At 40.7% G+C, this 25,527-nt stretch overlaps 1 protein-coding gene across 1 annotated transcript in view; it reads right to left on the bottom strand.

Annotated features, from left to right (window-relative positions):
• tox3 (TOX high mobility group box family member 3) overlaps window positions 1–25,527 on the bottom strand; it is a 41,004-nt gene that overhangs the window by 4,043 nt on the left and 11,434 nt on the right. The window contains exons 2-3 of the mRNA XM_059359494.1: window positions 13,816–13,881; window positions 5,827–6,078 (exon numbers count right to left, since the gene is read on the bottom strand). Of these exons, the coding sequence (XP_059215477.1) occupies window positions 5,827–6,078; window positions 13,816–13,881 (318 nt within the window). The remainder of the gene's footprint in view (window positions 1–5,826; window positions 6,079–13,815; window positions 13,882–25,527) is intronic.

The raw sequence follows: 25,527 nt of genomic DNA, 5'->3' as shown, positions 1-25,527 counted from the left end.
CCCGGTCCCTGGAGGAGAACAGTGGACTCAGTTCCCCGCCGCCGTGGAACATAACTTCAAATGCCACAATAAAAAGAATGTGCGGTTTGTATGCATGCACCTACATGCCAGTTTAGTTTGAGGCAGTCACTAGCCTGTATGCTTTAGTGTAAGGTTATAGCACCTTTCATAGATCATGTTTGACTGCCACAGTGGAGAAAAATACTTTTATATAATCAACTCCATAAATTAACTGACTGAAGGTATGAAGCTTAAGGGCTTTGGACAGCTTCCCTCCCTTCTACCATCCAGAGTACAAAGTAATAACATTTTTCAAAAGCTCTCTCACTTTTTTTCTGCTAAAACATTTGAAAGAGTGTCGGAGAAGGTGCATGCAACATGTTTGCATTGATTGTGCTGAGGATGAAATTACGAAGACTGCCAGCTCCCCAGAGGGAAGACTGATCAGAGAGCCAGCAGAGCTGACATGGAACAGAGGAAGGGACGTGAACACAACAGAAAAGGTGATTTGTTCTCCCTGGGTACATCCATCTGGTATTCAGCAGCACAAACTCAATCTCTCCCAACATCAACACATCATAAACCCACACACCTGGCTTTATTGAAAGAACCTTATGAATGCCCGTCTTCAAAAACAATATTGTAACACCATTTCAGACAGCAACATATTGGATCTACAATCCATTTCTTTCTCATATTCCATGTCTACTGCTTATCATAAATACAATCTATGAAGTGAGAGCGGATTTATATTTACATGTGCGAGGGAAGATTCTGCAAAAAGGTGAGGCAGAGGTGGGGGAGAAATTGAAGACATATTGTTCCGATGCTTCAAATATGGAAGCTTTCAGTTTTCTCACGAATAAAAAGCTGCAATAAACAAGCCTGTGACCAAATGACTGTGATTTACATATCTGCAACCCGCCATGTTCCAAGTGCTATTGTCATCTTCATTACTGAGAACACGATGGCTCGCAGTTTGCTCTCTGCTCGCTGCGAACATCAAAAGATGCACACACTGAGCTCATTAGTCGTGGCCATCTGTATAATAACACTTTTGCTCGATCCCAATGATGCAGTTTTGACTTGGAGCAATGGCCCGTTCTGCCATTTGTTTGGAATATGGTGATTTTTTTCTGAATGGCCTTTGGATGTTGTGCATTTAAAAAAAAAAAATGCACTGATGGCCACAGTTAAACGCTTAATCATATCATATTCAACAGCCTGCTAAATCTTTCATTTTATCACATATTAGAGCAATAACTGGAGTATCAGCAATTGTGCTTTTCACTCTCAGAGTGATGACAGCTACGTCAGTGAAACGCCAGCATTAGCTCGTCTGATTTGAATGAAAAGATAACAGCTAATAACACAGTGAAGGAAATCATCTTAAGTAACAGTTGCCTTGATTGTGAATATGAATCTGCGACTAGGGTGTTTATTTATGTCCCTCTACCTTCTCATTTGCATTTTGATTGCAGTATTGTAAGCAGTCACAGCAGACATCTAACTAGATATTTTGATAGTCATCGTAAATCTGCAAATAAGTCCTTATCTTGAGTACACAGTGGCCAGATGTGCCCTCCTTAGTCAGATCTGCGTGTGCTGCCTGTCTGTCTGAAATCTACTCCCTAATCAATAAAGGCTTTTTTTTTTTTTATGTTAATGCCTTTTTGTAATATTCCCTATTGTGTTGCTTTTTAATGTGGAAATCAGAAAAGGCTGGCATCAACATAATGCTGTCAACAAAAAGCTGCAGAAAGAAGAAAAAAAAATAGCTTGTTTTGTACATTATTGTTGGCCTCGTCCACACTTAACACAGCAAACACTCCACACAGAGCCACATAAAGCGGATGAGGGGGAAAAAAACACTATTGACAATGTGTGAAACACTTTCCACAATAAACGCAGGCCAATAAACACAGCAGCTCCACACAAAATGCAACATTATGCATTCACCAAGTGATAAAAATCTCTACACTGATGTCAATGAAAGCAAGCTCCTGTCTGTTCTTTAAGATATTGGAAATCAGAATTTAGGGAGAATTTATGAACAGTGGCACCATGTACTGAGCTGTAACAGGCTGAAAAGAATGTTAACAAGTTCAATTTCCATTCAATCAATGCCAGAGCTCTTGGAAATGTTCCATGGCAGGAGAGGGGTAAAATCATCTATATGGTAATTATAAGGATGAATCCCCCAGTAACTTTCGCCAGCATGAAAGGTCAGTCCTATTAAAGATAGTTTATCAGTGCTCTGCACATATTCCTTTACTCGCCTTCTAAACGGGTACATCATTTTATTTTTTTTTCCTTCCATTTTCTGCAACCTGCTGAAGTCTGTGCTTAAGCCAAATGAGAAAAATGGAATTTTGAATGCCGGTAAAGGCTATAATAGCATGAAGATAAATTGTTTTTCTTTCCCCTGCCCTGTCTCAGTCAAACACACTTCTCTCTCTTTCTCTCTCTGTGGTGTGCAAACTCAGTCCATCTATCTCCCCAACCTCTAACCCCCACTTAAAAACAAATCTCTACCCCATCCCTCAGACCGTGAGGCCAGTAGGTTCTCTCCCCTTGGTCCGGTACAGCCCCTGACCCATACCCCTTTCCACCATTCCTCCCAGTGCATTATGGGTATTTAAAACTTGTCCAACATGACATCATTTCATTCTGAGAGCTGCCTGAGAAAAGTAAATTACAGAATCAATCATGCAGAAGGTCAAGCTGAGACTTCATTACAAGTATTGCATGCCTGCATGAATATCTTTCATTTCTGACTGACCCAATATGTCACAATAGCTGTCTGTCGAGGGAGAGGAGAAAAAAGAAACGGAGCGAAAGAAAAAAAAAATCCACTCTCTTAAATTGATGTACAACTCATGTCAGTGCTTCTTGGCTTGGAAGGGAGATAAGAGGGAAGTGTAGAAAAACATGCTTTCTGCAACAGTGCTCACATTTTCCATTTGATTCAGGATATAGTGGTTTTTGACCAGTCAAAACCCAGGGTATTATACTCACTGGCAATCTACACAATATCAAGGCATATCAAATCATGTGAACAACAAACTGCAAATCCCTTTTCCTGCCTCACTTTCATCTGGCATGATGCATGTGGTCCAAACACACTATTTTGTGTGCAACATTAGCATATCTTTGCTGCTGTAAAGCTAATGACATGTGAAACAGCTAGTTGGTAATGAAAAATATATAATGCATCAGCACATGGTGGTATGTTATAAGACAGCAGGGCTTATATCTCCTAAATATTGATTTTAACATCTAATAAAAGTTGACTACTGTAGATTTTCAAATCCAATCGTGGGGGGACATTTCAGTACATGCTTACATGTGTCAAGACAAGCCTTAAGTGTGGTGAAGGCACCAGGTGTTTTTTGAAATAGAACCCAGAGACCCTCGCTGTGCAGCAGGGAGAAAATCGAGAAGAAATTGTGAATAAAGCAATACTGGCAGCTCTAACTCCAGTACTATTTGGCACTATTGAGATTCAATCACAAATCAGGAGGACACATGCTGGGAGACAAAAATGAGAGTCAGAAGCTTGTTAGGAGAGCAGATTAAATAAATAATGACTTCACATTCAGGGCTTGCCAGGCACATTGCAGCTGAGAAAAATGTATTTCTCTTTGTAGAAGCCCGGCATCTGTGGCCAATTTGCAAGACATACGCTGAACATTATGGGGAGAGGAATTAGCAGGAATGCTTGGCAATGCAATGACATGGGAGAAGCTTTTGAAAATAGCGCAGGTATATTCACTGGTTGAGTTTCTCATTAAGTTCTGATAAGAGACAGGCCTCTACACACACTAAATATTCTCCACCAGTAAGCTTGTATACAGAAAGAAAACCAAGACAAGTGTTTGGGAAATATGAGCATGGTGGCTTGATGAAAAATGTAATTGCAATAGTGCACGGTTTATTTGTTTGCCCCTGCAGCCATAACAAATAACACAGAATGTAATCATGTATATAAGGTTGTCATTCCTTTATCAGTGTGCTGACAAAATGACAAAACACCCCTCTTAGGGCCTCCGTAAATCATTGTCTCTGTATATAGAATGCAGTGTGAAACGCTGCTGTTACTTATCTCATTTAAAAGTTGCGTTCCCTTTTCATGGCGAAGATAACACCATAGATGAATAGAATTTCTATAGGCATTGTCACGAGACTTTTGGGGATCAATCCCATTTACAGGAAAAATGAAGGGCCACCACAAGCCTTCCCGCGCTACAATGTGCGATGACTGATAACAAGTGAGTAGTGTGCCGTCGACAAAGCCACGAGGCAAGGAGCAGAAACCCACATTCTCCCCTCAGTTTTTAATAGAGCCTCTGCACAATCAGAGACATGAGCCATGCAAATGGTGTTAAAGAGGAATAATGTTTGAGAATCAAATCTAATCCTCCAGCAAGTCGTGAGAACAGTCAGGAATGTAATTGTGTCAAGGTTCCGTTTCTTCCAGATGTAGAAAGCTTAACTGACCATGAAATGAAAATTCTTTAGGCAAAAGCCTTCTGGGGCTCACTTACTGTATGCGGCGTAGATATTTTAAAAGCCGCAATTATTTTACATGCCAGGAGCATGGAAGCAGGAAAAAGAGCTGTAAAATTTTATAGCCCCCTTTCCATATGGAATGTAAATAAATATCTCTAATATCAGTGTGATTCAACAAATGTGTTAGAAAGAAAGGGGGGAGCAGGGGGTCTAAAACACATTTCATTTATTCACACAGTTATAATGATCATGGCACCTCTTCTCAACGCAATGTGTTTTGTGGTTCACAAAGCAAATTCAGCATCAACATCATCATCTCCCCGCTCATGCCTTTGTCCTTTCATTTCTTTTTTTCCTAAATGAATCTTCCATTTTTTTGTAATAGGTCTGTAAGACAACTAGTCAGCCAGTGACATTTCCATTTTTCCCCCTCAATGCTTCTATGATTGTGGCATTTCAAAATGCCTTTCCACCCCGAGACAACAATCTCACAATCTATAGCACAGAGCAGTATCAACATAAAGAGAGTGATTATTTCGTCTACTGTTCCATGTTTGACCATCCATATCAGAGGAAAGGAGGATTAAGCTAAAAGTGGGTTCATGAGGTCCTTTCTTCGAGGGTAACTCTCTACAACACAAAGACAAAGCTGATGCTAAACTCCAAACGAAGCATGTGTCTTTTCTGAAGACCTCGTGTGACATTGGACAGAAGCATGCATCAGCATTTACAAGAGAAAAAAAAAAGGAGCTTCTGGAAGCAACATGAATTAAATATGAGCATGTGAAACGGTGGCACTTTTGGGTCCCATTCTCACTGTCCTTCTGGGACAGAATGCGCTTTGTACTTTAACACCTGTGATCTATTCACATCTGCTCACCTTACAGAGGGGGGTCATCCACACTGTGTGCTTTTTAAAAAAAAAATCCTCACAGTAAGTAACATAATATCATGACATTTACTCAAAGTGATCATATACCTCCTGTGTTGTAAACAAGGCCAGATGCTGTGCCAGATGCACTGACAACAGGAGGCGTACAAAAACTGTCAAGGTGACATTATGGCTTAGTAAAAGGGCTCATTTAAGGATGGTATGTTTTTAATATCAGGGGTGTCCAGTATTTATAAATCATATATTTTAGTTTTGCTACACAGAAACCACATCTGGAGCAGCAGCTACAAGTAGAGCACATACTGGAGCAGCACTAGTGCAGGATTTCTGTGTGTTGACAGATGAGAATAACATTTCTCTAGTTGCAGAAAATAAATAGACTTCTTGATTTACTAGTGGTGTATATGCATGGCAGTGCTCACCACAGGTTGGCCATTGTTGACAGACACCCCTTCCTGGTCCATCATGTTGCGTGAGATGGTAATAGAGGGCAGATCCAGGCTCTGAGGGGGGAACTGAGGGATTAAGAGACCCCTGTGTGGAATTGGGGGCTCCGGCATCACTGGGAAAGGCGAGTCCACGTCCGACAGACCCAGACCAGACTCCGTCTCAGGTGGAGGTGTGATGGGAGGAATCTCAAACTCCTCGTCACCCAAGCTTGGTGTATGAAAAGTCTGCAAAGAAGAGGACAAAAATCAGGAAATCCAGCAACACAAAACAGCAGGGAAACATTCGCTGAGGTGGGCCTTATCTAACATGCCGGAAGGAAACCTTAGGGGATTAAATCAGACAACTTTGTTTAAGAGAGGGAGTGTTTTAGTAGAGTGGTAATACACTTGTCTGTAAGTGCACTAAGATGTAACATTTCCTAAACCTATTAAAGTCCACTTTGAGGAAAGGGAAGGAAAGAGGCGAGTGCCGAGGAAGACGTCAAAAGCAAAAATATCAAGCAGCAATCACGGAAGAGAGAGGATACATGATAAAAGCCCTTAATCTTAGGGATGGAAGATGTTGGGTTGAAGTGCAGTGAAAATACACGTCACAGGGAGATGGGTTTAAAGAACATTTTCAAAGATTATTACGCTTGGCCAGAAGTGTTTCTTTTTGTTCCCCTTGCCTGCACCCTTAAATCTGCTCATCAAACAGCCTAATCCTTCTGCCTTTCGAATTAAAGCTTTTGGTCACACTTAATTTGCTTATGTGCCTTCTTGGAGATGGGACTGTTCACCTACTTGGGTCTTGTTTTCATCTGCACATTGCATTAAGCTACTCTCTGGAAAGCCAATATATTCATATCCTCACAATGACCACACTGCAGGTCCACATGCATGCAGCTGAACACAGGGCCAAACAGCATGCTATCTAGCTGCTGCTAAGTTACTGAAAGCCTCATCAAAGCATGGGTCTCAGACTAAAATTCACATGATTTCAACTGCTAGCACTTGGCATAATGTTTGAAAGCACAGTGACATAGTGCTAAAATCATGTTAAACTCCCAGCTTTATTGGATTTGTTAAACAAAATGTAAAAAATGACATTAAAAGAAGCCAAATGCAAAAACTTGCTTGAGTTTTATCTCAAAACACTTCTCTCAAGGTTGCCACTCTTTGACAGCTTTGGGAACTGAACAGATCTGGTGTTTTCACACAAAGAAACTCATGTTTTAATGTTTCATTAAAAGGCTTGAATGTCAAAATGTGCTACTTAATGTTGATGACGCCACTATTTTCTCCGTAGTGTCAGGCAATCACATACTAGGCTTTTTTGCCCCGACAAAATTAATGAAAACCCGTCAGCATAATGTTAGTCAGCTAGCTAGCTGGCTAATTTCCACTTGTGGGTTCAGGAAAGAGTTGATGCTGTGTTTTTCCTTCCACTTTACATCTGGTAAACCCACTTTGAAGCAGCATACAGCACAACTAATCCTACCAACAGTAGAGTTTCAAACAAAATGCACACAAGTTTACATAGAAAGTCTTGGGTTGAAATACAATTCAAATTTCACAGGACTGCATAGAATATGTCCCAGATAACTTCCAGGTGTTTCCATTACTGGAAAGCTAGTCTCTAAATTTCTAGGTTTACGATGGCACGTGGGAACCTTTCTTGGTTTAAGACAGCTCTCTATTGACCTCATCAACTATTTAAAATTTGTCTGACAATCCTGGCATGGAAATGATTGGCTTGGATGAAACTAGGTATTTATATAAACTGGAACAGGCAATGATGAGTCCGAGTTTCACCTTTTAACACACCTGCATTTCATTTTCAACGGGATTGTGAGTCCTGGAGATGATCAGGCCTCACTTTCGGAGATAAACCCTGCTTCTTTGAAACGGGAGCTGGTTTTTATCACTCTTGGTTCACTCACTCTTAACAAAATGTGACATGACATATATATTACAGCATTAAGGCACATGTAAAGCATTGCATGGCTTGTCCCATATGGAATCCAATTCCTACCCCAACAGAGTTCTACTAGCCTCAAGTCTACAAACCTGATATTAAGACTCGTATGACCTGCCAGCAGAGCTCACTACAGTCAGCAACAAAGCTAACCAGGCATGTCTTCCCTGTCTTCCCCAGCTCTGTCTTTCTGTCCCTGGTAGGGGATAGAATAACAGAAGGAAGACAACGGAGGGAATATGCCAACACAGCCCTTGATTAGGGAGTATTAATGTTCCCCTTGCTTGCTTTAGCACACAGACACTTGAAACTAATTCATTGCCTACTCAGGGCAGCTGTCTTGACAAGCACTGATGAATTCCAGTGGCAGAGGCTGCAAATAGAGTTTTCATTCCTTCCCTTTCTTTCTCTCTTCCCGCTCCCGACCACTGTTTCACTTTTCAGTGCTTGTTTCACAGCTAGAGAATCAGTTCTCCTTTCAGAAGGAGCTAAGGTCATATTCATCACAGCCCTGGCCTCTGGCTCACAGAGTACAGAATAAATCACCAGCATCTTCAGTATGAAACCATTTACTCTGAGTCCTCTGCTGTCATATTATACTTCAATCCACTCAAAGACCCTTTGCAACTTAGTTCACAATGTTGCCTGTTCAGCGATGTGTGAATCAAAATGCAGAGTGCCTATAAAAAAACATATATTGTCATAAGTCAAAAACAAAAAGTTCCAGTAGCACATGGGAAGGATCTGGGCTCGTTCATCATCACGGTCTTCATTCATCTTTTTCAACGTCCCCTGTGGAGTAGGGTCAACCTCCCCACCAGCCTTGAGATCTATGGTCCAAGTCTCATCTGTATCATATCATGTAGCAATTTGAAAACACTGGCACACTATTATAATCTTTCTGACAGAAAAGTTTGAGCCCTGTCTTGCTCTTGCCTTGTCCAGTGAAGTCAGATACACTGCACAGGCTGGGATACTTTGACCACATTTATCCACATAAGCCCTTGCAGGAATGCTTTTGAGGAAGGAAACATATCACTTACATTTTTGCTCTTGCTCTACAATGGATACTATTTGCTGATGTAAGTAAGTTTCCTGTGTCGGTACACCTTATAAAGTAAATCAGGGCAGAACTATATAGGCCATTGGATCCTATAGGCTGGTGCACTGTGGCCTGAATTACAGAGCCGGCCCAGAGATGTTGAAGAAGAAGGTGGGCTGAGGTGAGCTCCACTTTTGTAAGAGAACTGCGCGAGCATGACTGTGACCTTTAAGCAAAACACAGACATGTAGTTGGAGGAGAGGAATGCTGGTGTTTAGTGTCTGCTAAACAGAATGAGAGTAGCGGATAGAAAAAGGAAATACTGTGGGGGAGGGGAGATAGAGCAAGATCAGTATCAAAGACTGTGCTTGTGTGCATCGCCTCTCTTTGTTAATGATGATACAAATTAACATCTGCACCAGGGGCAACGATAATGGAGACATGGAGTTAGTCTCTCATTTGGGGGGGGTATGGAAGATGTCAGCTGTCTGCAAAGAAAAGGCCCTCTCCCCGGGGAAGAGGAGGCAGATTTTACTGGAACCCACAGAGTGTTACAGTGTTGCACACTGTCTAGTGTCATTTCACATAAAGCCAGTCTAATTCTGCACCAGGAGCAGCTTAGGGGGCTCTGATCGGAGATTAAGAGATGCACAATCCACTTTCTTCGCATCACCAGCCTGATTATCCATTTAAATTGTTCTGAAAGGCTCAGCTGAGCCAAGTGCCAAGCCAGATGCTGGCTTGGGATGTGCAGGCATGTACATGTTAAAGGGTGGGCAAGGGACAGCAGAGCCGAGAGAGAGAAAGAGAGAGAGGGGCGAGTGTGTGTCTCTTTTCATTGGCAGCCACAGGGTCCAGTAGTACAAGGGCAGAGCAGGACTTGTAACAGAGAGGCCTGATGTACCCAGCATGAGCATCTGAGCATGAGTGTGGGAAATCTCAAGTCCTCAGTGGTAAACCTGGACCAAACTACACTGTCCTCCTAATCATTCTCAACAGTTATTATATTCTGCCTGAAAAAACTATGTAATGATGAACAATTCACACTTAATCATTTGATGATGCACAGCAGTCAATAAAGTACAGTACTAATAATACTGACATTGTCAGCAATATTTTAACAGTAAGAGTCTACAGTGTCTGTGGACACCAGCAGTGCTTTGAGCTAAATACTACCATCGACATGCTAACCTGCTCACAATGATGCATGACAATAAAGCATAAAAGTAATGTTTGGCAGGAATACATTCCACCATGTTAGCATGCTAACATTTGTCAATTAAACACGAAGTAAAGCCGTGGTTGCTGGGAAGTAGAAGTATTTATCCATAAACTGAAGTATTGGACAAATTAAAATCTTGACTTGATGGTGGTGGGAACAATGAATGTCAGAACAGAATTTTCAACCAGTGCATATTTCAAGAGATAAGTAGAACATATCTGTTATGTTGGCTGTTAAATATCCTGGAGGCACTGGATGAAAAGTTCTCCTCCAGGCAGTCAATCGTACAAAATTTTTTAGTCTGGACCCAATCGGCACTGCCATCCCTTGAGTAAGGCCACTAGCATGACTTCAGTGCAAAGGGTCTACAAAATCTTGTTTTAAACAGTATATGCTGCTTTATATAAAGTATGTGCACATTATTTTACTGGAGGTCTATCTAACAAATGAAACACTAAAACAATGTTTACAACAAAAGAAAGATACAGGGGCTGGTGAGGAGATGTTTATCAGTGAATTCTCCCTTTCAATATTTTATCCTTGTGCTGCCATGGTGCTCTTTCAATATCAGGACAAAGAGCAAGAGAAAGCTTTTTGGGCAATATTCCCAGCCCTTCAATAAACGTAGTAATGCAATTCACAGATGCAATAACCAAGACTTGTTAAAGGCAGCAGCATGCAATTACTGCATATAATAGGCCTCAGAATCAATAGAGGCAGGATTGAGGATCTCGTTTCAAATATCTAGACAGGCAGAGTGCAGCTACTCAAATGACAACATCAACCATGGCACCCCTAATCAACATTATTTCAAATTTGGATCATTTGTAGTCCATTTCTACATATTTATAGTTCATTACACGTCTCTAATTTGATTGGGAAAGTAAAGTGATACATCTGAGTGGAACACAATCTCAGTGTACAGTATCCTTTTCCCTGAGGGAAGCAGTCAAGCTTTGCCTGCTAGGATGTATGCTTTACCAGGCACACCAAGGTCATCTTATCTCATCCTCTAAGTGCATAAGGTAAATGATACACCAGTCATCTAAACAGCAAATACAGCTCTGTTGTTCTGATGTACAAGCATTCTGCCCAGAGCAGAATATACACTGTAATCTAAAACATACAGTATGTGCTGTGCAGAGAAACAGGTTTCTACTTAGCTTTAAGGCATATGCGCTTGAAGCATATAAATTGTGAGATACAGGTACAGTCTGTGAATACAAGTTGGATTTAGCTCTGTGATGCCGTTGGCCATTTTAATTTCTCAGAACGTGTTATAATGGCAGGCGCCGGTTTGGCATACTGGTTTAACCTAGTACACTGGACTGGACCGGCAAAACCGGAATCCCAGGCCAATGAGTCGTAGAAGTTGGTAAATGTGGAAGTTTATATTGAAGTTAGCCACTGGATACTGCAATTTCTTTATAAAACAACAGGTGACTGGAAAACAAAAGCTTTCGACTGTTGTTGTTCAAGCTGTCAACTTTCACCAGATTGAAGCTTGACGCTGATACTAAAGCACAAACTGTCTTAGTTACTAAATAGAAGTAACAATACTGACTGTTAAATTGAATTATGATTCTTAAAGAGATTATTGCGAATTAAAGATTTTACGTGACTATGCAACTGAAAGCTAAAAGTATAGCCTTGCTAACTAGAACACATACAGGCCAAGTGTTTGTGCACGAGTCCATTCATAACTCAGAGCTAATGATAATGTTTCCAGACCTCATTTGAGTAAGAGGCGGGGCAACACACAAAGTAGGAGGGAATCTTCATAAGATAGAGGGTGCATCTTTTTCATGCAGCGCCACATGCAGCGGTTTGATTTGAAAACAATGACTAACCAAATGAGGTGACATAAATTTAGCCATGCTGTCAAAGTTAGCGGTTCATCACAGAGTCCTCACTTCCTTTCCCACTGTACCCTCAGCCCAAGGCAGACACATTAAGTAGATTAAGATAGCTTTACAGTGGAGATAGTGTGAAACCCTAAAGTGGAAGTCACATTGATCCTACTTTAGGTCAGGTTGCGACAAACAATACTTTGGGCACTCAAAGGAAAAAATAGTTCTTCTTCTGCTTCTTCTCCTCTTCTCTCTCTCTCTCTCCTAAGCACAATACCATCTGTGCCCTAACACTGGAAACAGTTGTTCCTTTTGATGAAATGCAAATGAGCTAGGCTGTTTTTATCGAGGAGCCCCCCCCCCTCCCCGTCCTGTTCCCTGACTGCCACAGTGGGCCCTCACAGCTGGGGGCTGAACGCTCTCCAAGCAGCTTGTGTCGGCGTGGTCCCCGCTGCTGTGGGCCTCGGCAGCCAGTGGATACAGAGGATGCTCCCACTCAGCGTAAATGTGGGGGGAAAATTAAACTTCTTCCACAACACTCTGTGGCTTTGTAAAGCAGCCACTTTATGAACATGAGGTCACAAGCTCCAAAAACACTTCTGCCTGAGCTTGAATGTCACACTTGCATCCCAACTGCCCAAGTGACGTGTATGAGAACAATAATGTTAACACCGACATCTATCTCACTGTTTTGGAGCTGTGTAATGATGCTTTGCTGTGGGTTTTGAAGCCAGATCAATCTCCCCTGCTAAACTGGATGAGATTGGCCTGTTTGAACCACAGAGATTGACGGGTATTTTTGGTGCACTTGTCTCTAATGACAGGGCAGCGGAGTGGGTGGAGGGGGAATAGAACGGGTAAATTTAGCACACTGTTAGGACTACTATGGCTCAGAGAGTTGGTTATATACGTCCAGAGAAACAAATACTTTCTTCTTTCGATGCAACTTACACAACTCTTACACAGAGTTATTCCAGCAGCTTCACACACTCAAATTGTTGGTGACATTTCACTTTTTCTAAGTGCCAGCAGATAGAGAGTGACAGAACTATAAAACCTCTTTGGGCTCCTTCATTATGTCTTTGAAAAGAGGAAGAAAATAGGTGTTTATAACCTCAGCTTCCTGGGATATCACTTTATCTTACAGAGTGCAGTCAAGACAGTCAGATCACATCAGCATCAGCTTTCAGAAGTTACTGTGAGACAATATATGGTGAGCCCAGCTCATCTTTCTGTAAGCTTATTGTGGCTCTCAGGACAGGCAGCATCTGAGCAGGCCCAATCTCAGGCAATGAAATAATGTTGCATATGATAAAAAAAAAAAGAAAAAAAAGAAATTCAAATCATAAGTTATCATTATGGATGTTTCAGAGGTAAATATAGGGCTTATGCTTTTGATATTGGTTTTTACTGTTGCACATTTATATTTCCTTAAATAGTGAATCATGACCTGCAGAGAAATATTAAAAAGAGAAGTATAGTTTATATACATGACACCGGGGCTGTATGATTTGGAAAAAATATGAAATTTGACATTATTTTGACTGATATTGCAATTGTGATGTGATTCACTATATTGGAGGAAATTATCATAAATGCATAGTTTTTCTCATTTCCATTAAAAATATAGTCATGGTGTGACATTTTACAAGGATCTGTGCTAAACACAGAATTTATACATATTTGGCCTCCAGCGATTTAAACACTGCATTAGTGCATATAGCAATTCAATAACATTTTGATTAATTTTGCTGTCTAATATGACACCTACGAAAAGGCTTAAGCAAATGAAAAATATATTTAGATATTACCAAGAAAGAAAAGACACATTGACTGCTGCACTTGTATTGAAGAGTAAGTTTGCATTGTAATGTAAATAAAATATACTCACATCACCAGCAGCGAGCAGGGCTCCGTTTGCCTCCGCCATGTTCATGTAGTTGTTGTTATTCTGGAACTGCAAATGAAGACAAAAAACACAATCAGCCTACAAGTGTCCAGATAAGATCCAGTGCAACCCGAGCTCTCCCCTTTCATAATGGACACCTGTCACTCAAACAGATTGTCACACTTGAATGTTTACACACTGAGTTAACCCATTTCTCTGTGCGCACAAGCGCATTCTGCCACTCTGCCATTATTGTGACATGACGAGAGGCATGTGAGAGGCCCGGGTCAATTCAAACCTGGGTAATGAGAATCTGGTCTGGCTATTCAGCTCATATTGGATGGCCATTAAGGATATGTTTGCATCACAAAGCCAAGTATCAAGATGCAGTGGCAGGTTATTAACTTCAAATAAACTACAAGAAAGGAGAGATACTGAAAGGAAATAAGGAGGTGGAGAGTGTTTTTAATATGGCTGGAGCACATTCTTGGCCCATGGAAGGTTTTATTTCATGATTTGGATATATATCTATTCTCATGTAGAATCTGATGTCAACATAAAGGTGTATATTGGCTCTATCCCGTTTTAGTCGAACAAATAAAAGAATATTCCACTCATGCATTTACCTGTTAATACTAGAGCTGATATCAGGGTAATAACAGAGTAACCACTGGTGATGACAGACTTTAAAGACACATTTGTGTGTAAGAGAGTTGATACGCTATTAAAACCCTGTACTTTGGTAAGAAATAACATGTTTTCACAACATACCCCGCCCTCCAAACCCACACATAGCCTGCTGGCAAAATGGCAGCCACTTCCTTTCTTTGGAGACACAACCATGCTGACAGGTAGGAACAATGGGACATAGAATGAAGAATTATGGGCTAGCAGCTGGGCCCAGGAGCACAATGCACCTCTCTGTGAGTGAGGAGTGCAGCCTACACGGCACGGAGGAGAAAGAGTCACAGCGCATTTGCGTCTTCATGAGGTTCCACTGAGAACACATTTTCAACAAAGCTCGGCAGTAATCTCTTTTGTGTGTTTATTACAAAGTCACTCTCTTAAAACATTATGAGAGACGAAGAACTCCAATAGACTGAGGCAGAAAGAGAGAGAGAGAGAGAGGAAAAATGGCTTCTTATCCTAGCAGGAGCCAAACAATAGTGGAAACAAATTAAGATCAGAGCGAACTGAGAAGTGCATTAATATATTTTCTAGCCCTTTGTGTTTTTTTTCCCCTTCTCCTTTTCTTCTGAGTGGTTAGTATGCGAATGTAATTACCGAAAGAACTGCTGCTAATCAACTGCGAATGGTATCCATTAATTAGTCTATGCCCTGGAGAGAGAGTGGGGAATCAGCAGCAATGTTAACAGTGTTACGCACCAATGAGAAGGGGGAGCCAAAAGCTCTGCTAGCAGTTGCTGAAGCAGGTGGTTTGTGCTGTCTAGGCCTCTGGTGCCGTCTTACCTGGAGCTGCCCCACTAAACTATATCTGACTGCAGCAATGGGGGTTTACATGTTTGCTCAGATGCGCACACAATTGTATAAAAGACACACACACACACCTCAAGTGAGGAACATCTGTCAATAGCTAGCACTCCTCACTTCCCAGCTGTGTGTAACTTTGAGACATGACATGGCTGGGTTACGTCAGCCACTCGGCTGGTAATTAACCTTATGCTGGGCTTATCTTGGAAGTGTTACTCCGTCCCTCTTTTTCTTTTAGATAACAAATTGAAGTCTCAGAGATATCCTTCTCTATTCAAGCACTGGGAACATTGTTCTGATTGTGGGTGGAGATAGGGCTTCGTGCAGTGCCGTCTCTGTTTCTTCTATCCCTGTGTCTCTTTGGATGGGAGTAAGGTTTTTAAGAGTAAGCAGACAACTGCACTTCTTTGTAAATAGTTCTCTGAGAATTGAGGGAAAACCCCCAGGGGATTACAGACAGATCTGAAATTGTTATGCTACTTTTAATATAGATGCTTGTATACTTTCCTGTCTGTTGTGTGAAAGAGGAAGAAAATAAGCAGTGAAATGTGTAGCTTTGTCTGTGGTTCTGTGCAAACTTCTTGGTTGCACATTTTCAACTCAATTACTTGCCATGTTGCACATCGCTGCTTCATGTGGATGACATCTTTCAGAGCGTGTAACTGTCTAAATCAGGAAGTGATGTGTCATTAAAACACACACCACACTGTGAGGTATGGTGGAAATACATACTGTAAGCATGGACATTAAGCGAATCACATTAGCTCCATTAGAGAAAACACAATCAAGTTAAGTCCAAGTGCTAATTAGTGGTGTGAAACTCCCTGGGCTCTGTCTCTGTGAGTCATGTTTTATTGTGTTTCCAGGGCCCTTTAAGAGCAGGTCCATATCTCCTCTGAGAACTGTGACTAACATCCCAAGAAATGTCCCTAGCCACCAGTATCAATCTTCACCATTAAAAGCTGTACGATGTTGCAGGGCAGCCCGAGCTGAAGGCCCCCAGCGGACGGCCAGAGCAGGGAGTGGAGATTATTATGGTTATTCCCAATTCATTTTTTTGTGGGGGGGGGGTTGGGGGGGCATTTGCTGTTCATGTTCGCGGCAGTGCCGATTGAGTCAAATGCCAGATGAAATTAAGTGTGATTGGAGGGACCACGCAGCTAAAATGGGTCAGTGCAGACAATGAAGGCTCTGTAATTAAAATGATGTGACGAGCTAGACGAGAGCTGCCATGTGAGGGGCAAAACAACCGAGTGTGTGCACGGAAAGTATCGTGGAATCAAAAGATGTAACATCTATGTAAAATTGAGGGATGGGACAAATTTTTATGACATACTATCCTGGCCAGAACTCACAATATCATCCCAATAACTATCACAATATCTAAAACTATTAAAATAGCAATAAAACTATTCAGGAATCACTTTACCTTACATTTTGTGAATATATATATATATATATATATATATATATAGTATTCAATCAGAGTTAGTGTTAGGTCTTAATGTATATTGATCTATTTTTCACTTCCCTACTGTGGTGTCAAATGGTAAAGTCAATTTCATAATTTGCATTAGTACACATAATTTACTCCCGATTTAAGAAATACAGAAATCATCCAGTCCAACTGGCTTTGTGACACAGACGCAAATTATTTGAGGCCTAGAGTGTGAGATGTTCCAAAAACATTTTCAGGATAGCAATATAGGAGTGCAATATATTACTTAGTTATCTGTTAGTCATTTTTTTATTGTGATCCACGATCCGCTTTTCCCATTCCTAGTTGGGGATATCCGAGGAGTGAATTGACCTAACTTTTTGCAAAATAAATGCTTCTTAACATAAAAAAACGGGCCTTAAATATCTAGTGAAGCACTATAGCAATGGCTCAGGCGGTGATGTTACATGCATTCAAGAAAGCAGCATCTCACTTCTACACATTTCTAAAAAGCAGTCATGTACTACTAGAAGGGACCCGAAGGGAAGCCATAGAAAAGAGTGCTTTAAAGTAGCTGTGGGGTAGGAGGCTTTTATTAACAGAGTGAATTCACTGTTAAAGGTGCTCTGTAATATGAGTCGCACTAAGAGCCAGACATGGCTACATGGCAGAGCAAACACTGGGCACTCAGTGTTTTTATTTCTCCTTCTGCACCACCAGCACATTTCTTCAATAACTGTTTAACAGGAGAGAATTAAGAGCTTACATGGGCCCTGATCCGAACGTGAAAAGACTCCACTGTCTGCATGATTGCAGGCAGACAGAAACCCAAGCAACCTCGCAGTGAATGGGATGAATATGAATTTCTAGGTTTTTCTGTAAAAGCACCGACAGTACTGCCTTTCTTTTTATTCTAAGTCGAGATAATACATCAATGATATTCTTTGAATTATTGAGAAAGCTTTAGTTATTCATTATCGGACAAAATACAATCAGTTTCTAAACAACAAACATACACACTGCTTGTTTTCTTGACTGAAGCCAGTGTAATTTTGATGCTTCATTTTTTTTGCCCACATTTTAAATCCCAGAGCAGGAATATTTGTATGAAAGAACGTCCGGTGGGAAATAAGGTGTTTTACAGCTATTATAGCAAACAAAATTATTTCAACCTCAGGGTGAACACAATATTGCACCAACATGACCTCATCCCACCCCCAATATGATGGAGTAACCACACAGATCCTATCAGTAAACATGAACTGGACAACCAAGATCCACAGAATACACGCCTGAAGAGCCTCTGATAGCACAGCTGCCATCTCTGCATGCATACAAATGGAAAATAAACATGCACTCGCCCATACCTTCTGAACATTGAATACTGCTTTGTCAATGGGTGATTAAATGGTAAAGAATGACTGCGAAACATGCAAGATGACAGCATTTTAGCATAAAAAAAGATATTTTTAAGTCAACTTCAGAAGACTGTTCCTTGGTTTTAAAGTCCGATCAAAAAGTCACAATACCAGTGCTGTCTGTCAGCAGGTAACCAAATTGGACACATTCTTCCTCCCCACTGAAAACCACCAAACTAATTCAATCAAGAGCCCCGGCTTTTCCAGAAACACATCAACTGCTGACAAGCGATTTTACAGTTCAGCTTGAGCTCAGTAATCACAGCCTAGCATGTGTTCTCTGGAACATGACACTTGTGCTAATATGTTCTCCAGTGGTCTCCATAAAACACAGCAAAAACACCACCGTTAAATCTCAACCTCCAATCCTGAGAAACCCGCCGTAATTTGCTATGTATTATTTTATGTAATTTCCTTCACAGCTCGGCCTACCACCGGGCCTCTCATTCAGTAAGGGAGGGTGATCAGAGAATTAAAAAAGAGCAGCACTGTTTCCTTTCCTGTAAACCTAAGCCTTGTTGTAGCCTCTGGAAAAGTTATCTTCTGATTCCTTCTGGTCCTCCTCACCAAAATATATGCTCATTTACAACCCAATTCAGCATAAACACTCTGCAGCTGCCTCTCTGTATCACAAGGCCTATTCACACCCAGCAGGCCGTCGCACATGCAGCGCCGAGCTGACATATATAGATATATATTTCCTCCTATGTGTGCAGCAGTCAATTTGTAAAGCGACTCTACAACACAGCATGTCCACGCAGTCGGCTCGCAACCTGTGTTCTGATCTGCAGGCCCAATCGATTGGTAATTCAGTTTAAAGCTAAAATCATTACTCCCCCAGCCCAGCACTGTCTTCCACCATTAGGACTGCTAGTCCTCAACTACATAAGGTAGCGTTCAGGGGAAGTTCATTGTAAGCATCTCACTCTTCCTTTGCCTCTTAGTGTGGGTACCATCGCAGTAGGGCAGCATGACAAAAAGTCTAGGTCTTATCTAGGATCTGAATCAGGCTGATGACCGCTTTGTTCAGGCTGTGCGCTGATTATCTCCTCTCTCACACTACACTGACCACTGTGGCCTAGTGTCATCACAGCTTGCTTTGCTTTAGTAAACATATAGACCTGGAGGGGACAGTTTGAACCCTTGCAGTGATAAGGACACGTTTCCTACTAAGAATGATGGAGAACCGGCTCAAACAGGATGCCCTTCTTTAATGTTTGATCACAGAATGTTAAACATGTTTGAGAAATCAGGCTGAAATGTAGACCTTTAATTTGAAGGCTACGTTCTCATAAATGTGAGCAAGAAATGGAAGTAGCAAAACCTGAAAGCAAAACCTCCGTTCTTCAAATTACTCTACACAGTCACAGGGCATGAAACTAAGTTTGCATATCCAACCAAAATGACAAGCTTAACTATCAAAATAAAGGAAAAACTTAAAGCGATTTCACAGCTCAGCAAATATGCATTGTGTTTTTTCAAGCTACCCAGTCATTATGGCAGTGTTGAAAGACAGTAAAAGGCAAGCTATAGTTGGTGCGTTCAGCATATTCCTCGGGGCTAAATTTATATTCAGCACAGACGCAGTGTACAAGAGTGATAACAGGGAGACCCAAAACACACCAGGGTAAAAAAAAAACGTTTGTAAGATCTGTGCATTTCTTTTAAAGTAAATGAGTGGAGTTTACTGCATAAGTACAAACATTATTTTAGGCAGAAAAGGCTGTTCACAGAAAAGTAAACTGCTGGCACACTGTATTGTCAGAATCCACTCATATTTTATAATAAGTTAAAACTCGACTTTGAATTGAATGAAAGTAATTTTAGGATCCTCAGCTATATGTTTTAATATAATAATAGAATTCCCAATTATGAAGAACAATTACAGCCATTTTAGCAGCTCTGTGAGGCTGTACTTGGACACAGCGGTGCTTTCAACTAAATGTTCACATCCGCATATTAATATGCTCACCATAGAATCACATGCTGACATTTAGCAGGTAAGGTTTGACTATGAACATTTGTAAAGGATTTCTTGGCAATCTATCCAATAGTTATTGGAAAAAGAGTTATTTCCATGTGGACAAAAGTGGTTCAACTGATAGACAATTGCTATTTTGAATTGTACCCCCCTTTATTTAAATGTTTAAAAAACATTATAGGCTTCTCTGCCATCAGATTTTATCTGTAAATGTTAATTTTAAAGGTAAACAGTGACAATACAACACTTTAACACCATTTTCTTGTAGCATGGCCACATCCAACAGCATGTTACACAATGAAACTGAAATACACTGAGGTTCACCATAGCTATGTGTTTCTCAAAACCGTGGCCTTGCAACTGCTGCCAAAACAAAGATGGTCTTAGCATTTGTCATAATGGATCCATAGCCTGAGCCCCGAAGTCTCAATACTATGCAGGTCAACATCCAACATCCCATTTTTTCCCTAGCTGTTGAGTCCACTCTGTACTCTCAAGAGCAAATCCTAAAAGAAAGCGCCAGCTAAATGGGGTTCCATCTTTGATCTGGTGGGGTGCAAAGCCATTGGCCCACAGCCACAAAGGGGCTTAGGCAATGGAGAGGGCCTCAGAAACATGGTGTAGCTTTCTCACAATGGCTGCTGTTGCATGGACACACGGCTCTTGAGGAAGCAACATGAGAAAGGGCTTGGCTTGGTGGTGTTGTCTTGCTTTTACTGCTAAGCCATGTCTCAAGGTTGTTTACTCTCTGCAGCTTTGAAGCAACTCCAACTCAAGATGCTATCAGAGGTGTGGATTTTAACCAAGCTTTAGTCTGCTCTGCTTGCCATTCTTTACTACAGAGCAAGAGGTTGGCGTCGGGTTGAGGAAGGTAATAACTAAAAATTACATGGTTAAATGTCAAAACGGGAAAAAAACAGCTTTCTGCCACTGGAAATGGATTTGTCTTTAGTGGCGCTAATGGTGATGGTTGAGCTACTTCTCTTGGTTTGTCGGGCGGCTATGAGCTCTGGTACTTGGATTCACATAAAGCTCTATTGAAAGCTGCTGGGAGTTGAGTTCTCTTATTGCTCTAGCAGTGCAGATGCATTTTTCTATTCCCTGTACTGCCGTTACTGGCTAATACACTCATTATAACCGGCTTTGGGAATGTGCACAGTCAAGGGCTTTTACTGATGGACTCAACACAATCCTCCATTTCTTATCTAGTAATGACAGAAAAGGGAAATATCTGGGCTAAAATAGGATTGATAACATATATATATTAAAATATTGAAGGCAATAACATCAAGATAGTCAAAGAAGTAAAGGCCTTATTGCATCGTAAAGCATCCTTTAGGATAAGAATTCAATGATATCAGATAATAATTATAAATTGTGAGATCTAAACAGCTTTCAAAGTGAAATATTATCTTTCTTTATGATTTAGAAAAAGGTATCTGAAATACCTTAAAATGTACACACCTTAATTTCTCTTCGTAGCCATGTGTGCAGCCAGTTGGATGTTTAATCTAAGGTTTCTTTGTCTCGTCCAGTTACTCAGTGTTCAGGATTCTTAAGTCCAGTCTGATTTTAAAACCTTCCTGTGTGTACCGTCACAACACCTTCCAAGTTGGTGTGCAGCCTGTGTCTTTTCTGTTATTCTTACCATAAGCCCACAGTAAGCACAAACCGAACAGTTGTTCAATCTCTATAAATCTGAAAAACACAAACTGCTGAGCGGTGACTCATATATCAGTCTATTATATACTACAGGGCTGACTGTATTAAACAAATGGCTAGGCCTGCAGCTGGAAAAGAGAGGCAATATAGAGAGAGCAGAGGTTATTGTCTAATTTAAATCTTGGCTGCTTTCCCAGAGCTGTACCACATTCCAATTTGTGGCTGTGTTGCTTGGCGCTACTGACAGAGGTCCGGCTGCAAATACTATCGGGCTCCTCTCCAGAAATGTGTCTCCAAACTGACAATCAACAAGTTGGCAGAAATTGACGATTAATAACGGGGGCATACTAGGTGAAATAATGAAGATGCACAGATATGGATGTCGTGCTTTGTGCCGTTTCTGCACGTGCCTCCTCCCCCTCCCCCTGTGGTTGCAATAATGTATCTATAATCATTATGACTTGATGTGCTACAACAAAGGCTCATAAAGAAAGCCAGTGCATTGCGCCTGTAATGTCTCTGAGTTCCATAATGAAATAGCAGCTGGAAAAGACATCTGTGAACACATAGTAGTTACAGAATGGTTGAGCGGGCTCTTAGAAGCAATTAGCTATTTCAAGCATTTTCTTCTTGGCACACTATTGTCCGTTCATCTGGTAGATTGACAGCACACCAGGACATCATTAGCAAACCTGACGGCTGCTGAGTCGCAGACATTGTTTTTCTTGTGACAGCAACCATCAGGCTAAGTGCTTCACTAATGTTTTTAACAGTATTTAAACTCAAAATGTCACTTCAACATTTCCGACTTCAAAAGCAGTGCGAGATTAAGATACAAGCTTTGAATAATTACAAACACTAAGCTTCAACTTTGATTCCATATCATTGCGCTGACATTTAAAGAGATTCGGAACAAAGACACACTACACATCTTTTAGTCGTAACGCAAAAAAAATATTTCTTTTTTTCTGTGTGAAATGACAGGTTGGGGATCAAAGGCACACAGAAACCTGGAGGTCTGCTGTGTATTGAAGCTGTGTTTTTTAAGAGAAGGTAAATTAGCAAAGTGTTCACACAAGCAAAAAAATAATAATGTCAAAGGCACTATGCATAATAAATCTTTTTTCTCGATAACTTGTCAGTGTGTGGCCAATCAAATGCAACCATTTTCCCCAGACTGAATGTCCCGACTGATACCATCAGGGAAAGTCGTGCAAATCCATTTGTCACACAAATCTTACACTTCCATGCACATTGTATACACAGCGCAGTTAACGAAAGATGACTGTAATTCTAACTAATGTCCAAAAACCAAAAACCCAATAAATAAATTGTCCTATATATGTGGTTTGACATGTTCCACCAACATAACTGCACATGACGGTGAACAAGAAAATAACCCTGAATCTGTCTCTTTTTACAATTGAAATATCCATAGACGTTGTTTGTACAGCCCCCCCCCCCCCCTCCCTTAACAGCCATATTGATTTCCTCCTTCGGCCACAGCTCCCTCCAAGCACTTTTATCCCATTTCTCCAGTGTAGGCGGCTAAAAAAAAGGGGTCACTGACATTTTCTGTATTTGAGCCTTGACCTCTATTTTAGGACCATGCTGTGAGAGTTTCTCCACTAAAATAAATGAGAGTAGGGCACAGTCTGCTCTGTACTCACACCTTCCTGTGCACATGTTCTCCCATCACTCTTCATTTGTCTTCATTAGGCCCATATTTGACCCGCTTCTCCAATTCTCTAGCGGTATATATAGTCTGCAGAGAGCATCAGAATGTGTGATATTGTAGCCACAACCTCCTTGTGTCTTATTGTTTAGATGCAGAGGTGAGAAACAATTAAACGTAAATAACTTGTGACTATCAATACCAAATCGTAAAATCCATGCAAAAGCTCCATGATTGAGCCAATGAATTAATATATAAACAAAGCTTGTGATTCAGTCATTTCAACAGGGGGCGCTGTGCTGGAAATACTGACTGCAGCCTTAGTAGAAGTGAGAAACAGAATTCCCACCATCAACTTGTCATCAGCTAATTCACCTGGAGCCAGAGGGGGGAGATTCACTGGACACATAGGGAGAGTTAATCTCTTCATTCATCTTTGCTAAAGAGATCGACCCAATTAGCTTGCCACATTGACTGACAGCCCTTGTGTTTGCTTTTCTCCCCCGACTTCTTTCCCCCTTTCATAAAATCAGGAGTTATGCAGTTTATGCTGGCTCCAGCTGAAGGCCTCGAAAATTATTCGAGGGAACTGTACAACAGTAAAATAATCATGATGTCTTTATTCAAATCTGTCGAGTCTGAAATATTCACTACTGCAATTTGCTGTGACTGATTAGCCAATGGAAGGGTTGCTTGGGGATAGCTCTCCAGAGTTCTGTAATTGAGCGGATTTGACTTGGGAGAGGTTTTTTTCTGCTGATAACTACACACATTCCCATTTTTAATATACTTTTTTTTCCTTTTTTAGCCTCTCCTAAGAGCCAGGCACATTGGAATTATGACACTTGCAGAAACAGCAGTATGTAGGACAGTTCATATTTCGATTGCTGTCCCTAGAAAATGTGATTCCCCATCGTGTTTCATCTGATGATTTACCAAAGAGTGTCTGGCTGTAGCCTAGAGACCAGTCAGAGTTAGTTCTGGTCACTGCAGAACTGTCAGATCTAGAAACTCAGAGATCAGGGACAACAATGGCCCCTAGGTCTACTACCACGGCATCTGACATCCCACAATATACAATATAGAGGATTGTGATGCAAATGTGTGTCAATACTAATGTTTTATCACAAAAGCTTAAAAAAAAACACGATATAGATATTTTGCTGAATATTACATGACTTTTATATCATAGTATTTTTAGATGTCTTGGGGTGAAGGATTCTGTTTGCTAAACAAAGCAACCAATTAAATCATTTATTTTTTACTAAATCACAGTAAAAAAAACAAGTGAATCATGGTGAATATCCATTATTAGGATAGTAATATATACTGTCACAACCAACTTGAAAAAGCTACCTAGCTAACTAACACACAGTTGATTCCCTGATCTATTATGACATACAACAAACATTATAACATGAGCACACAGTCCCTCTCCTCCTATGCCATGCTTGATGTTCTCTCCAGAGCTGAATTTTCTGCTGCAGTATCTGAAGAATAGACTGCTGATTTTCTACAGTTTCTCATCTAACCGTAACATTAATTTGGCCACTGCCCATAACAAAATCCATCAAGTACAATATATTTTGTTTTACAGAAATGCCTTCTTCTCATTTGATGTATGTTTTAGTTCCATTTCAAGAATTTTAAGCATATTTTGATGATTTTCGTTTATAATATCATAAAACACAACCATTGTGGCCAGTTATTGTGACATTACATTTTGATATCCTCCCATACCTAAGCAGTATCTTGTGGCGGTTGTCTTTTCCCTAGTTGCCACAAATGGCAGTTGCTTAACAAAAGTTACACTTCAACACTTCAATTACACTTCAGTGAAAATCTCTGTTGAATTGTACCGCTTTCCTTTCACAAATCACACCGGTATGTATGTGTATATATATATATATATAGTATATATACAGTTTTACAATTGCATGATTATATTCAGTAGCTGGCACATACGTGTGAGGGACTGTGCGGCTTAAAAAGGGATGATAAACAGTACACTGCAAATAGTAAGCCATCAAATAATGTCTAATAATGAGCT

This window comes from Centropristis striata, chromosome 2 (genome assembly GCF_030273125.1).
Source record: "Centropristis striata isolate RG_2023a ecotype Rhode Island chromosome 2, C.striata_1.0, whole genome shotgun sequence".
NCBI classification, from domain to species: domain Eukaryota; kingdom Metazoa; phylum Chordata; class Actinopteri; order Perciformes; family Serranidae; genus Centropristis; species Centropristis striata.
This window is presented reverse-complemented; position numbering and strand designations above follow the sequence as displayed.